This window comes from Ranitomeya imitator, chromosome 5, assembly GCF_032444005.1.
Source record: "Ranitomeya imitator isolate aRanImi1 chromosome 5, aRanImi1.pri, whole genome shotgun sequence".
Lineage (NCBI taxonomy): Eukaryota > Metazoa > Chordata > Amphibia > Anura > Dendrobatidae > Ranitomeya > Ranitomeya imitator.
The window spans coordinates 585,386,145-585,403,280 of NC_091286.1; the positions used below are offsets into that span (position 1 = coordinate 585,386,145).

Here is a 17,136-nt window from a genome sequence, read left to right on the forward strand (position 1 = left end):
TTACTTAGTTCTCTTAGTACTCGTGGGTGTATGCCATCCGGACCCGGAGATTTATCTATTTTAATCTTATTTAGCCGGTTTCGCACCTCTTCTTGGGTTAGATTGGTGACCCTTAATATAGGGTTTTCATTGTTTCTTGGGATTTCACCTAGCATTTCATTTTCCACCGTGAATACCGTGGAGAAGAAGGTGTTTAATATGTTAGCTTTTTCCTCGTCATCTACAACCATTCTTTCCTCACTATTTTTTAAGGGGCCTACATTTTCAGTTTTTATTCTTTTACTATTGATATAGTTGAAGAACAGTTTGGGATTAGTTTTACTCTCCTTAGCAATGTGCTTCTCTGTTTCCTTTTTGGCAGCTTTAATTAGTTTTTTAGATAAAGTATTTTTCTCCCTATAGTTTTTTAGAGCTTCAATGGTGCCATCCTGCTTTAGTAGTGCAAATGCTTTCTTTTTACTGTTAATTGCCTGTCTTACTTCTTTGTTTAGCCACATTGGGTTTTTCCTATTTCTAGTCCTTTTATTCCCACAAGGTATAAACCGCTTACACTGCCTATTTAGGATGTTCTTAAACATTTCCCATTTATTATCTGTATTCTCATTTCTGAGGATATTGTCCCAGTCTACCAGATTAAGGGCATCTCTAAGCTGTTCAAACTTTGCCTTCCTAAAGTTCAATGTTTTTGTGACTCCCTGACAAGTCCCCCTAGTGAAAGACAGGTGAAACTGCACAATATTGTGGTCGCTATTTCCTAAATGCCCAACCACCTGCAGATTTGTTATTCTGTCAGGTCTATTAGATAGTATTAGGTCTAAAAGTGCTGCTCCTCTGGTTGGATTCTGCACCAATTGTGAAAGATAATTTTTCTTGGTTATTAGCAGAAACCTGTTGCCTTTATGGGTTTCACAGGTTTCTGTTTCCCAGTTAATATCCGGGTAGTTAAAGTCCCCCATAACCAGGACCTCATTATGGGTTGCAGCTTCATCTATCTGCTTTAGAAGTAGACTTTCCATGCTTTCTGTTATATTTGGGGGTTTGTAACAGACCCCAATGAGAATTTTGTTACCATTTTTCCCTCCATGAATTTCAACCCATATGGACTCGACATCCTCATTCCCTTCGCTAATATCCTCCCTTAAAGTGGACTTTAGACAAGACTTTACATAGAGACAAACCCCTCCTCCTCTCCGATTTTTACGATCCTTTCTAAACAGACTGTAACCCTGTAAGTTAACTGCCCAGTCATAGCTTTCATCTAACCATGTCTCGGTTATTCCCACTATGTCAAAGTTACCTGTAGATATTTCTGCTTCTAGTTCTTCCATCTTGTTTGTCAGGCTTCTGGCGTTTGCGAGCATGCAGTTTAGAGGATTTTGTTTTGTTCCAATCTCCTCACTGTGGATTGTTTTAGAAATGTTCTTACCTCCCTTCTGAGTATGTTTTCCTGGGTCGTCTTTGTTCGAGTCTAATGTTTTTCTTCCCGTCCCCTCTTCTTCTAGTTTAACGCCCTCCTGATGAGTGTAGCGAGTCTTCTGGCGAATGTGTGTTTCCCAGGTTTGTTGAGGTGTAGTCCGTCTCTGGCGAGGAGTCCATCATACCAGTAATTCACACCGTGGTCCAGGAATCCAAATCCTTGTTGTCTGCACCATCGTCTTAGCCAGTTGTTTGCATCAAGGATCCTGTTCCATCTCCTGGTGCCATGCCCGTCTACTGGAAGGATAGAAGAAAAAACTACCTGTGCATCCAGTTCCTTTACTTTCTTCCCCAACTCTTCAAAGTCCTTGCAGATTGTCGGTAGGTCCTTCCTTGCCGTGTCATTGGTGCCAACATGTATCAGAAGAAATGGGTGGACGTCCTTGGAGCTGAAGAGCTTTGGTATCCTATCGGTCACATCCTTGATCATCGCACCTGGAAGGCAGCATACTTCTCTTGCAGTTATGTCCGGTCTGCAGATGGCTGCTTCGGTGCCTCTCAGTAGTGAGTCTCCCACCACCACCACTCTTCGTTGCTTCTTGGCTGTACTTTTTGCTGTCACTTGTTGCTGTGTGCCCTTTTCTTTTTTGCTTGCTGGTATTGCTTCATTCTTAGGTGTGCCATCTTCATCCTCTACAAAGATTTGATATCGGTTCTTCAGTTGTGTGGTTGGTGATTTCTCCATGGTCTTCTTGCTTCTTTTGGTCACATGCTTCCACTCATCTGCTTTTGGAGGTTCTCTGACACTTTTTGCACCTTCTGTGACCAGTAGAGATGCTTCTGTTCTGTCTAGAAAGTCTTCATTCTCTTTGATGAGTTTCAAATTTGCTATTCTTTCTTCCAGACCCCGCACCTTTTCTTCTAAAAGGGCCACTAGTCTACACTTCTGACAGGTGAAATTGGATTCTTCTTCTGGTCGATCTGTGAACATGTAGCACATGCTGCAGCTCACCATGTAGGTTGTCATATCTGCCATGTTGCTCCTAGATCCTGCTGACTTGCTGTGTGTTTTCCTTCTTGTGTAATCTACTCAGCCAAGCTCTCTTGCAATAATGTCCTACAGGCAAAAATTCGCGCGCCGTAAGGCGCGCGGTTTGGTGATGCTTTCGAAGCAGCTGGTCCCGGCTGTACCCAACGATCTTCTAGCTTAGGGAGACTTCGCTTCTCCCAGAAGGCACCTGGAATATGCAAATTAGCCTCCTGAAGCTTGAATCCCTGGTTTGGTGATGCTTTCGAAGCAGCTGGTCCCGGCTGTACCCAACGATCTTCATGAATTATATTGTGGGGATTTCAACTCTCTTCATGACTGCACACTAGATATGTCGACAACAAAACCATAGACATTCCCCTCAATTCTCGTCCTTAATAAAAAAGGAAGATTTATATGACATTTGGCGTATCCTGCTCTACAACAAAAAGGATTACACCTTTTATTTCTGTTCATAACACACACTCCCAAATAGATATATTCCTCATATGTAGGTACCTTCTAGACAATGTAATCTCCTCCTCTATAGGATTCAGTAATTGGTCAAACCACGCCCTATTAACGTTACTCATAGAGGAAAAGCATTCCATCCCACCTATATTCCCTTGTAGAGTTAACTCCTACATTTTAGCCACTCCGCATCATGCCTCCTATTCTCAAAATAGCCTCCATGAATTCTTCCAGATGAACGGAGGCTTGCTGGAACTTGCATTAAGAGTACATAAGGGGCATCTTTATTAAACTGTGACATATTGCCATACGAGAGAGAGGAAGAAAATTTATAGACATTCTCTCTAAACTTCAAAATCTAGAAACTTTGGATAACGCTCTTTCAAGGCAGACCAAGCAGACACTCTCCGTAGTCTCATTCAGCTGAAAGACTTTTTACTATATAAATACAGAGAAAAATTTACAAAAAATCTAACTCAGAGCCCACTTTTACAAGACAACAAAGTGGAGAGACTGTTAGCCAACAGACTAAAGTCTCATGCAACTAAGACTAAAATTCCTTACCTCCAAAACTACTAATAGCCACAAAAAAAAGAAATTGCATGCAAATTCAAGGACTATTATGCTTCATTAAACAACTTAAGCCCATATCAAGATTCAACACCCCTGGAAATTCAATCTTTTCTTTCTAAACTCCACCCTCCCTCAATCTCAGATTCTCTAAATGCCCTCTTGCCAATTCCAAGTTATACAAGGCCATCACCTCTCTGCCAATGCATAAGGCTCCGGGCCCATATGGCTTGTCTAATATATACTGAAAGACGTTTATGGATCATTTAACCCCATTTCTCCCAGATGCCCTACAACAAGCAATCACTCAATCTCATTCCCTAAAGAGATGCTTGCTGCAACTGTCATCACACTTCCAATATAGGGCAAACAACCAGACATACCTCAAAATTTCATACTTATATCCCTTCTGAATACAGATCTAAAGATATATGCCAAGTGCCTTGCCTCCCGCTTGGCCCCTATTTTACCGTCATCAGTGTCACCTGACCAGGCTGGTTTTGTACAAGGCAGAGAAACCACCGACAACACTAGAAGAGTCATAAATATGGTTGACACTATTAATAGATGAAATGTTCCCGCCATTCTGGTCACCCTTGATGCCGGGAAGGCGTTTCACAAAGTAAGATTGTCTTTCACCTCCTTGGTGCTGATTCAGATGGAATTTGGGGGTCCGATCATGTCTGCCATAAAAGCATTGTATTCCTCTCCCTCATTGAGGATTTTGGTAAATTGCATTATGTCAGAAGAATTTCAAATAACTAATGGCACGAGGCAGAGGTGCCCACTCTCCACCTTCATATTTGTGCTCTCCATTGAGCTGTTAGCTCAAGCCATCGGGCAAAATCCCCAAATGTTGGAGGTTAATGTCCAAGATTGCTCACATTGCATCTGATGTGGATGATGTGATTTTGTCTTTGGAAAAGCCAGAAACCTCCCTGGACGAGGCCTTAAAAATTAATAAAATTATTTAGTAGCATGTCATAATATAAAGTTAATGAAACTATATCTAAAATCATCCATATCAATGTTCCTGATAAATCTTTCAAACACTTGCAAGAGCAAATCCCCTTTGAATGTCAAAAAGAACACAGCGCGTGCCTTGGGATTCCAGTAACCTCCTCCACATTATCCCTCTGTAAATCAAAATAGTTTCCTCTACTAAGCATAATAGACAAAGACCTGAAACAACCTGAAACTTTTGCAATATGAAATTTCATGGATAGGGCATATTGCAGCTTTTCAAACATTTATACTTATTTTGCACAGTCCCAATATGTCTAAAGCAGGCCTTCAATGAAATCCATAAACTACTAAATACATCTTCTTAAAAGACCCAAAGGACTAGGAGGGTTGGGTCTACCTAACATACTAGACTACTACACAGCTTCACAGCTCGATCAAATTAAGGGATGGTGTAGAGGAGACAGAACCTGCCATTGGGTTCTGACTGACTCTCAGTTCGCGGCTTCAAAAAACCTCCAAGCCTTGTTCAGTGCTTCTTTAATGGCGCCATTAAATTCTATCAACATCTTGCCTCTAACAGCTTCTTTACTTTCCTGCTGGAAGTTTTTTCTTAAAAAATGCTCCAACTCCTCTCTCCGATTCTATCCATAGACCCTTTGGAAACACTAGAATTATTATTGCCTGACCTCAACTTACAGGCGTGGAGTGGACATGGAATCATATTATTCAAACATTTTTTAGAAGGCTCCATTCTCCGCCCATTTGAATATTTCCACCACAACTTCCAAATACTTAATCACGAGTCCTATCAATATCTCCGCACGCATTACAACACACTCCTCTCACTTCGACTAGAGTCAACTCAGGCCTATTCCACCTTCTGTCAACTACCCTGCCCACAAAAAGGGTCTGAAGCACACCACTTGATGCAAAAAAACAATTTTATCAAATCTACCCCATTTCTGTCATGGGAAGGTGACCTTAAAAAAGAATTTTTCGATTTCAGACTGGTCTCGCACACTTTCTTTTACAACAAGCACATGCGTCTTCTATTTTACATCCCATATGAAAACAGTCTTACGGTGGTACTACACTCCCGCACCCCTCCGTTACAGGTTTCCAAACACCTCCCACCTTTGTGGAAACATGGACATGCGAAGGAGGCCTTAAATAGATGTTTTTCCTTAATCAGGAGAAGAAAGGAATAAATCGGGTGGAAAGTTCTAACTATATAACAAGATGAAACATTAAGCTGCAATATTGATGTTTGACATTGGACAGATGTGGGTATCTCCAAGGAGAATAGTCATTTGGGAGAGGGGCCAATATCTTTAGATTCTTTTACACTGATGTCTAAAGGTACCGTCACATTTAGCGACGCTGCAGCGATCTAGACAACGATCCCGATCGCTGCAGCGTCGCTGTGTGGTCGCTGGAGAGCTGTCACACAGACAGCTCTCCAGCGACCAACTATGCGAAGTCCCCTGGTAACCAGGGTAAACATCGGGTTACTAAGCGCAGGGCCGTGCTTAGTAACCCGATGTTTACCCTGGTTACCAGTGCTAATGTAAAAAAAAAAAAACACTACATACTTACATTCCGGTGTCTGTCCCCCGTTGCTGTGCTTTCCTGCACTGACTGTGAGCGCCGGCTGGCCGTAAAGCACAGCGGTGACGTCACCGCTGTAATCTGCTTTACGGCTGGCCGGCGCTGACAGTGCAGGGAATCAGAACGCCGAGGGACGCGACAGACACCGGAAGCGGCCCTGCGCTTAGTAACCCGATGTTTACCCTGGTTACCAGTGAAGACATCGCTGAATCGGCGTCACACACGCCGATTCAGCGATGTCTGTGGGAGATCCAGCGACGAAATAAAGTTCTGGACTTTCTGCTCCGACCAACGATGTCACAGCAGGGGCCTGATCGCTGCTGCGCGTCAAACACAACGATATCGCTATCCAGGACGCTGCAACATCACGGATCGCTAGCGATATCGTTGTGAAGTTGGTCAGTGTGAAGGTACCTTTCACACTGAGAATTAGACCTTGAGAATTAGATATTCTCAGTGTCTAATTACTAAATAAATGAAATTAGTTCCTGGAGTGGTGAAACTTGCTCTTAAAGTCCATAGTAGTCTGTCCACTCAAGCGGTTTGTTGATTAGTGAAACCTCTGCTCTACTGCCTGCTATTCTTTAGCAGTGTTCACATTTGGAAAATCGTAAGAAGTCGATGCATTTTTTGGAACGATAACAACCCCCAGAAAAATGTAATACAGCCACAATATGTAAACGCTGTTTTAAAGGGAAACTGTCAACAGGTTTTTGCCACCTAACCTGAGAGTAGAATGATGTAGAGACAGAGACCATGATTCCAATGATGTCTCACTGGGCTGCTTGCTGTAGTTTTAATAAAATTACTGTTTTATCAGTAGGAGGTTATCACTACAGGTCGAATTAACCTGTTGCCATATTCATGTATATTCTGTATAACCCACCCCCTTACTCCTGATTGGCAACTTTCTGTCTATGCACAGTGTACATAAAATCTGCCAATCAGTGATGTGAGCGGGGTTAAACAGCTTTGTTAGATCTGCAGTAGATACAACAGTGATTTTATCAAAACTGCAGCTAGAAGCCCAGTAAGTGACATATCATTGGAATCAGGGTCTCTGTCTCTACATTCATGGCCAAAATTTTTGAGAATGACACCAAAATTATATTTTCACATGATCTGCTGCCCTCTGGTTTTTATTAGTGTTTGTCTGATGTTTATATCACATACAGAAATATAATTGCAATCATATTATGAGTACCAATAGGTTATATTGACAGTTAGAATGTGTTAATGCAGCAAGTCAATATTTGCAGTGTTGACCCTTCTTCTTCAAGACGTCTGCAATTCTCCCTGGCATGCTCTCAATCAACTTCTGGACCAAATCCTGACTGATAGCAGTCCATTCTTGCATAATCAATGCTTGCATTTTGCCAGAATTTGTTGGTTTTTGGTTTGTCCACCCGTCTCTTGATGATTGACCACAAGTTCTCAATGGGGTTAAGATCTGGGGAGTTTCCAGGCCATGGACCCAAAATCTCTATGTTTTGTTCCATGAGCCATTTAGTTATCACCTTTGCTTTATAGCAAGGTGCTCCATGCTGGAAAAGGCATTGTTGGGCGCTAAACTGCTCTTGGACGGTTGGGAGAAGTTGCTCTTGGAGGACATTCTGGTACCATTCTTTATTCATGGCTGTGTTTTTAGGCAAGACTGTGAGTGAGCCGATTCCCTTGGCTGAGAAGCAACCCCACACATGAATGGTTTCAGGATGCTTTACAGTTGGCATGAGACAAGACTGGTGGGAGCGCTCACCTCTTCTTCTCCGAATAAGCTGTTTTCCAGATGTCCCGAACAATCGAAAAGGGGATTCATCAGAGAAATTGACTTTGCCCCAGTCCTCAGCAGTCCACTCCCTGTACTTTTTGCAGAATATCAGTTGGTCCCTGATGTTTTTTCTGGAGAGAAGTGGCTTCTTTGCTGCCCTCCTTGAAACCAGGCCTTGCTCAAAGAGTCTCCGCCTCACAGTGCGTGCAGAAGCACTCACACCAGCCTGCTGCCATTCCTGAGCAAGCTCGGCACTGCTGGTAGTCCGATCCCGCAGCTGAAACAGTTTTAAGCAGGGGCGTAACTATAGCGTTCGCAGAGGTCACAGTTGCGACGGGGCCCGGACTTCCTAAGGGCCCGCCCATCCGTCCATGGACAATAGCGAAGAAGGAGAATGAATGACTCACCGACCCAACCATTTGTGAGTGACCCGCAGCAGGGAGCCGTCACCGCAGGTCCTCCAATTACATGGGGGAAGATGGAGTCAATGCAGTCACATGATCCAACCATGTGACCTGGAGAGGCGTGTCCACACAGGTCCTTCAGTGAGTCGCACCAAAGGAAGGAGTCAGGACTGGTGGCACTGCTTGAGTGACCGAGTGCCGCAGCTTGCACTTTTTAAACCTAAAAAGCTGCTGTTGCTGCGTCCTCCTCCTCCTGCTGCCTAAGGGTCCCTCAAGCCGATCTTTATTTGTCCTCCTCCTGCTGGTTTTTGCAGCCGCACCGCAGACATTGTGAGTAGTGGCGGGAAGCGTCTGCATCGCTTAGCCTGTCAGACATTCCCTGCTCTGCTGCCCTTATGAACTGTATGCCTCTGTCAAATCACCTTTTTCAGCACAAATTAGTTCTATATTGATTGACCCTTTATCTTATCTACTATATAATTGTCTAAGGGTCACTTCCGTCTTTCTGTCTTTCCTTCTTTCTGTCACGGATATTCATTTGTCGCGGCCTCTGTCTGTCAAGGAAATCCAAGTCGCTGATTGGTCGCGGCAAAACAGCCACGACCAGTCAGCGACGGGCACAGTCCGCAAGAAAATGGCCGCTTCTTACTCCCCGCAGTCAGAGCCTGTCGCCCGCATACTCCCCTTCAGCCACCGCTAACACAGGGTTAATGCCGGCGGTAACGGACCACGTTATGCCGTGGGTAACGTACTCAGTTACCGCCGCTATTAACCCTGTGTGTCCCCAACTTTTTACTATTGACGCTGCCTATGCAGCATAAATAGTAAAAAATGTAATGTTAAAAATAATAAAAAAACAAAAAACCTGCTATAATCACCCGCCGTTGTCTGCAGAGCCGCTCGCGCCGGCCGCCATCTTCCATTCCCGGTGATGCATTGCGAAATTACCCTGAAGACGTAGCGGCCTTGCGAGAGACCGCTAAGTCATTTGGGTAATTTCGCAATGCATCCTGGGAACGGAAGATGGCGGCAGCCGCACGCTACAAGGGGCCCTCGGATCCGAAGGTGAGTATATTTATTTTCTAACCTGTGACATACGTGGCTGGGCAATATACTACGTCACTGGGCAATATACTACGTAACTAGACAATATACTACGTAGCTGCGCAATATACTACGTCACTGGGCAATATACTACGTGGCTGGGCAATATACTACGTGGCTGGGCAATATACTACGTGGCTGGGCAATATACTACGTCGCTGGGCAATATACTACGTGACTGGGCAATATACTACGTGACTGGGCAATATACTACGTGGCTGGGCAATATACTACGTGGCTGGGCAATATACTATGTCGCTGGGCAATATATTGCGTGGCTGGGCAATATACTATGTGGCTGGGCAATATACTACGTGACTGGGCAATATACTACGTGGCTGGGCAATATACTACGTCGCTGGGCAATATACTAGGTGGCTGGGCAATATACTAGGTGGCTGGGCAATATACTACGTCGCTGGGCAATATACTAGGTGGCTGGGCAATATACTAAGTGGCTGGGCAATATACTAGGTGGCTGGGCAATATACTACGTCACTGGGCAATATACTATGTGGCTCTGTGCTGTATACTACGTTGAATTTGTTTACGTTATGGTTAAGAAATAGGACCAGTTGTCATCTTAAGAGATTTCTGTGTAAGTAAAAAAAATATAATTCAAACTTTGTTTAATGTTCTGAATTTAATAATGTACTTAACTAGTGAAATATGCTGACATAATGATACTTCTATTTGTAGGTGACTTACCAAGACATCTAATCCAGGTGGATTTCTACTCTTGTAAGTAACCTTTGTTTCTGTATAATTTGAATATTTTTTGCTTTAAATACTGTATTTGTTAACTATGCCTATATGTATTAAATATTGCAACAAAACTATAGTGTGCAAAATGAATAGAAAACATGAATTTGGGTGGAAAATATTTTGGCATGGGGGGGCCCCATTTGAAAATTCGCATCGGGGCCCATAACTTTGTTGTTACGCCACTGGTTTTAAGATACGGTCCTGGCGCTTGCTGGTCTTTCTTGGGCGCCCTGGAGCCTTTTTGACAACAATGGAAGCTCTCTCCATGAAGTTCTTGATGATGTGATAGATTGTTGACTGAGGTGCAATCTTTGTAGCTGCGATACTCTTCCCTGTTAGGCCATTTTTGTGCAGTGCAATGATGGCTGCACGTGTTTCTTTAGAGATAACCATGGTTAACTGAAGAGAAACAATGATACCAAGCACCAGCCTCCTTTTAAAGTGTCCAGTGATGTCATTCTTACTTAATCATGACTGATTGCACCCACACCTGTGTTAATGGATCAATCACTAAAACGATGTTAGCTGCTCCTTTTAAGGCAGGACTGCAATGATGTTGAAATGTGTTTTGGGGGTTAAAGTTCATTTTCTGGGCAAATATTGACTTTGCAAGTACAGTAATTGCTGTTAAGCTGATCACTCTGACATTCAGGAGTATATGCAAATTGCCATTAGAAAAATTGAAGCAGTAGACTTTGGAAAAATTAATATTTGTCTCATTCTCAAAATTTTTGTCCATGACTGTACATTATGCTGTTCTCAGAAGGGTTAGCAAACACTTGGTGAAAGATTCCCTTTAATGACCACATGTAATTATTAACTAGCAGCTATAAATAACAGCTTGCATAGAATATTTAGTTTTTTTAATTGATTGTAAATTAGGATTTATGAATCTTTAACACTGCTTCAATCACAGTCACACTTGGACAGGACTTTTTACTTACTATTAACTAGTATTAAAAGGAACCAGAATATCTACTGACCCAGCACTTGTATAGTTAATAAGGTTGTATAGCCCATGAGGAAGGGTGCGACCTTCAGCTTTTATGCTTAATAAGAATTTTTCTTTTTTTTTTGGAACATATGCCTAAAAGAGTTACAGATGTAGACCCGACCATCCAGCTCTCAGCTCAGTACAGACTCCTAGGATCAGGACCTGCCCGTTGGTGAATAGATCCAAGATATTTTCTCCTGCGCTGAGAAATTATCCATGAAATATGCAAAACCACAAGATGACTTGACAGCGAGCATTCAGTTTACATAGCTCATAGCCATACACGCAGACAGTTATTCCTCCTAACTGCCCCATACACATGCATGCTGCTCTCGGCTGAGCGTGCACGTAGTCTGAGTAGGGAGATCAGTGGCCTGTGTGGTCTGAGAACAATTGGATTTGGAATATTGAAATTCATTGTGACCCTTCTATATTTGCCGTCAGGAGAGACTAGGGACGCCACCATAGATCGTTCAATGGTCGGCCGGTCTAGCTGAAATCAGCGGGCTTGGCCAACATTCATAGTATCTATAAAAATGGTCATACCTTACATTAATTTTGCCCAATTCTGACAATATTAGTCTTATCAGCCAACCGTTTTTATGTGTACAAGTCTGTCACTACTTTTCCCAATGACTGAAATCAGGGTAAAGGATCAGAACAAGAATCATTTTTCTTCTTAATGGGGTTGTCCACAATTGAGTCTAATATTAACTAAAAAATAGGGTCCATCCTCAGAGACCCAAAACTATCAATATAACAAGGGTCCTCCGATCTCCCATTCCAACTGACAAGTGTGTTGGGTTGTATTTGTAACGCCCATATCAGAGAATGGAGAGCGCTGCCACCTATTCGGTCTGTATGGCCAGGCACCTTCAGAACATGGGTTCTGAGGACCACTTTTTTGAAGATAGGTGCGTCCCTCAGGAGTGGAACCTGCATCTAATACTCATTCATGCCAAACCCTGTGGATATGTAATAAAAGTAAGTCGTAAGACACCCCTCTTAAGACAAGATAAAGTGTCTGGCAGTAGCTTTCTCCCCTCTCCTCATTCAGAATACATACACACTCAGTTGAGCCAATTGTGGATGTGTATGAAGGTCAAGAGAAATCTACAAAGTAATGGCCAGCTTAAAGAAGTGTAGAGTAGGTGAACTGTGCTAATATTGATTAAAAAAAGTTATACGGAAAGTCGTTAACTGATACATTGACACTTTATAGGAAGTCAGCCATGTGGTAAGGGAGACACAGTATGAGGTCCACACACAGATCCACAGTTTACCTGTTCACCGGCACTGAATGTGTTCTTAAGTACGATACATAGAATACAAAGAAATTACAACACTGACTTGTAACTTATTGGAACAGATCCTATGTAAAGAAATCATACACAATGCTAAACTAATGTGTATGATGCTTCCCAGGAGGTCGGGCAACGTCCTGTCTTTTCTTATGTGTTGTAGTTACAGCTCACCGCATAATAATCATTTATATAATCTCATTGCACCTACGTCCTAGTAACAAATCAAACAAAATCTCCATCTTCCTAATCAAGCTGTTCTCTTGGTAGCCATATGTCGTGCCACCATGTGGGAGATGGAAGACTAATTGGTAATAGGTAGAGGGGCACCGGAGAAAAATCCAGAACTATTATTCAACTGCAACATTTTTTTCCATCATTTGAGCAGGATGTCCATGTAGTGGCTGTCTCATCATCCTTCTACTTATTTCCATTTTGGGGGTCGTGTCCTAACTCATGTAGAATGGGCGTAATAAGGCCTTTGGCCTGGGTCACACTTGCGAGTGCAAAGCGAGAAACTCGCACGAATCTCTCGCATCAATACCCGACACTGCCGCCGGAACTCAGAACCCGAGCGTTCAGCTGCATAGAAATACATGCAGCCGCACACTCCGGTCCGAGTGCCGGCGGCAGTGCCGGGTACTGATGCGAGAGACTCGTGCGAGTTTCTCGCATTGCACTCGCAAGTGTGACCCCGGCCTTTCACAGACTTACTTAGGCTCAGTGGTTAGCATCGTCTCAGCAATAGAGTCCTCGATTCTAATCCCTCCAGAGACAATAGCCTCGGTCCATTATTACATTTGCACCTTTTTTTATCTAGTTTTTGGTGTTTTTTTGTCTGTTTTTCATTTGCACCCTACTTTTATTTTCTTTTAATCTGCACCTTTTGTAAAGCGTATTTTTGCATGTGTTCGCCTGTTTTCTTATATTTGTTATTGTGGATTTTCGGTTTATTCATCATTTATGACTTTTTAAAAAGTTGTTAAATTTGTACAGAAATATACTCCAGCCTTTACATCCCCTACTCCCTGGATTGATTTTTTTGTACTTTTACATTTTTTGCCCAAATTTTGCCATATTTTAGAGGAATGTGTAACCTAAGGAGAGGTCATCAACATTAAAGTAGTGGAGAACCTCTTTAAAGATTAACATGCAACTGAGGAATCGGTCCCATTATCTGCAAGCCGCGGAGACTGACTTCTCCCCATGTTATAAGTTTCACTTATTGAGTTTTTAGCGGGAGTTCCCTGCAAACATGTGATGAGTGACTTCATATCCCCCGTGGCTTCTCTGCATCAGGTATGATATTAATGTGTACCAGACTGCTAATAATGAGGTCTGCATTCTGGGGAATGATCACAGAGAAACACCTCCATTGATCTAATTTAACATTACTCGTTATCATACAAAAAGCAGTTCTTGAATTACATGAATCACAAGCATGCAATATTAGGGTATTGTCATTTATACCTATGCCATTGCCTTTGGGGATGATTCCTGCAACAGTATTTAAAGGATTTGTTTGAAATTTTAAAAACATTCCTCGTTTCTCCAGAAACACTGCTTCATCTGGTGTTACAGCTCAGCTCCATTGAAGTAAATATAGTTTCGCTTCGATATGAAAATATAGCGTTTCGGTAATGGAGAAAAATGTAATATTGGTAAAAACAAATGTATGAGATGTGTTGGAAATGTGTCATGAGTTGTCTGACTTCTGACAACTACACTTTGGTTCTGTGCATAGCCATTCCATGCCCTTCACGCCAGTCAAGGGGCAAAATCTTGAGCTACACCATATGCGCGGCATTTCATATTCCTGGTAATAAAGGCTAGTTAAACTCATTATCTATCTTCGATTACTTTCTTACCCTGAATATAACAGATAAGGGAGTTAAATATAGAAGACTTGTCGTGCCAATGTGTTATTACGTGGGATACTACATCACAGGATCACGGCTTATACTCCGGTGCGAAGTGAACCCAGGACAGGAATCAGGGAGGGTCCAGCAGCCCATTATCGGAGCGTTAATGACTGTCACTAATGCACAATGTGTTATCAGCTCGGTTTCTGTAAGCACACAAGCACTGATAACTTTGCACTGATATCATGCTGTGCTGTTGGGAGAACATATTTGCATAGGTTTTGTTCTATCAATGTAGGTAAAACGCTAAAAAACCTAATAGGGCCATCTATGCAGTGATGGGAAATAAATTGAGCCATCAAGTCACGATTGTATCTCAGCTTGTAGCATACTAGCTAGCATGGTGAGCTCATTACTTTTTCGCAAGTCGGTAAATTTTCAAAAAAGAGTGGTCATGTGTGTTTTCAATAGAAATTATTCTATTTCTAGCTATTATACATCTTGTATCCTGCATTTTCACCAATTTTCCCCTCTCGAGTTTTCACTTGTGCGTGGAGACCAGCTGCTATAATTTCTCCCATACATATTAGACACCCAAGATGGATTCCTGCTCTTTTCCCTCCGTAAAATTTATAGAGAAGCAGAAACAGTGTAGGGGAAAATTATAAAGCACTATTGAGCAGTGTGGATGTGAATCCAGCACTGAACTGAAATAACTTTTCACCTGCTACACGCCATAGAGTTTAATAGAAACTGTAATCTGATATCGGGGCGAACTGGCAGCCCATTTTGCTTTGTCCAAAACAGATTTGAGCAGTTTTTCACAGTAGATGGTGAGTTTAGGAGGCAGGTGGGTGGAGATGAAGTGGCTCATAAGTGAAGAAAGAAACATATTTGCCTGATAAAATATGTTACAACATTTCTTACATTTGCTTGTACAATAAGTTTATGCAAACACCCATGACCATTTAAGCTTACTCATACATTAGATGCTCATTTATCCAACAGCTATCTCTTTCCTTACCCCTCCTGTCCCTCATACACATGCCCAATCAGTTCAGCTGAGCATACATGTGATTTGAATAGGGAGAAGGGGGTAAGCCGCTGTCAGACACCTCAAGCAATGGATAATTAGTCCACAGGAACAGAAGCCCATTCCTTCCCACCCCGACTGTGCGCTGTGAGGTCCCTATACCCATTAGTCGGCCGGTCCCATAGACAGATGCTCTAATTCCGGATATACTCTGTCTTCCAGCTCAGTTTCTCAGGAAGCACAGCTGGCGGGACGGGGTACTGTCTGTTTACATACATACTCACGGAAAAGAGATATAGACATAAGTTCCTAATCCATATCCATGCACATAAGTAAACAGAAAACCCACAGCCTGCAGCTGCAAAAGAGAATATGTGCAAATATTTTGAGCTTCTTTAATTGAGACATAATTCTGTAGCCCCGTAATTGCCTTTAGACATATTACCGTATCAGTATAATGAGCATCTATGGTTGATGTTAGCAATAATTCTATATATATTTTGAAATTGGGGCCAAAACCCAACCATATTCTCGTTTATCTAGTTCTAAATATATATCGCCATTATTCAGAAGCCAATAAAACCATGTCATGGACATAAACCACCAGCCATACCGAGCTCTGCTTATTGTGAAATGACACAGCTGAGATTATCAGCCTGTTCCTACATATTATCCTTCTGTGGAAGAAAACTCCATGAAAAGAGATGGAAAGCAGATCACCATGTGTTCCCCAGACCAATATCTGCAAAATCACGCTGAATTCAGGTCACCTCTGCAATGCTAGAAGCTTCATATATGGAAACCGTAAAACACAGAGACCCCTGAATTTCTCCTTCCAAGGACCTTACAAAGGACCAGGGGCCATTCATTACTTGTGAAAGAAAGGCGATTCCAGCAGCTAAACAGGAAAGGGGTCTTTACAGTTAGAGCAGTCAGACTGTGGAATGCCCGACTACAGGAGGTAGTAATGGCCGACACTAGAACAGCATTTAAGAAAGATGCTTTTCTCACAACAGATGGCATTAAGGGTTAGAAATAATCTAGATATAGAGAGGGTATAACTGGTGGAGAAAGGGTGAACTTGATGGACCTGTGTCTTTTTTTAACCCATGGAAACTGTGTTATAGACCGTACTTAGATGATCTTCTTGAAGAAGATGGGTCAGGTGTAATATAGGTAGCAACTGAAAATCTGCCGCAGGCTGGATAAGGTGTCTTCTTATCTTACAATTTTCTTTTGAAGAAGTTTTTACCGTATTTATTGCAGTTCTATGGAAAACTTGCGACAACATGTAATATCACAGGAGGGGGGCCTGATGTTAAAATAAGTCTACTAAAACTGTAGCAAAACTTCAAGAACAAGAAGATGTAGGACGTTCATCTTACCTTGATGTTGGTGAAGATCCCCTTGCAGCAGCTACCTATGGACCTCGCTTGAGATTTGTTATCTCCAAGTTTCACTCCCATTGTAAGGAGTCTGAAGAACTCCAGCAGATGTGTCTAGGAAGAGATAGACAGGTCCTTGGACTTCTCCCTATGGGGTGGTCTCTGGTGGCCTTCACAGAGGGTCTCTTGTGCAGTCCCTAGGACAGGCAGCTGAGCAGAGCGTTCTTCTTCCCTCACAGCTCAGGTGTCTGCAGAGGTTTAAGTAAAAGTGGGAGGATTTATAAGGTTTCCACTATGACAGATTCCTTCTCTCTCCCTCCTCCCACTTTTCAAACAATTGGGAGAAGAGAGAAATGGGACGAGAGTGAAACCCAACAGACAATGAATGCGAAAATAAAATTAAAAAAAGTTGACTGAGAGAAGCGGATACAAAGTCCTATTATTGTGTCACCATTCCGGGCA

The 17,136-nt window shown here is 42.5% G+C and overlaps 1 protein-coding gene across 1 annotated transcript in view; it reads right to left on the bottom strand.

The window, feature by feature from the left end:
* SLCO2A1 (solute carrier organic anion transporter family member 2A1) overlaps positions 1-16,926 on the bottom strand; it is a 77,385-nt gene extending 60,459 nt beyond the window's left edge. Inside the window, exon 1 of the mRNA XM_069727923.1 lies at positions 16,675-16,926. Within this exon, the coding sequence (XP_069584024.1) occupies positions 16,675-16,755 (81 nt within the window). The 5' untranslated portion in view covers positions 16,756-16,926. The remainder of the gene's footprint in view (positions 1-16,674) is intronic.
* Between the last annotated feature and the right edge of the window lie 210 nt (positions 16,927-17,136).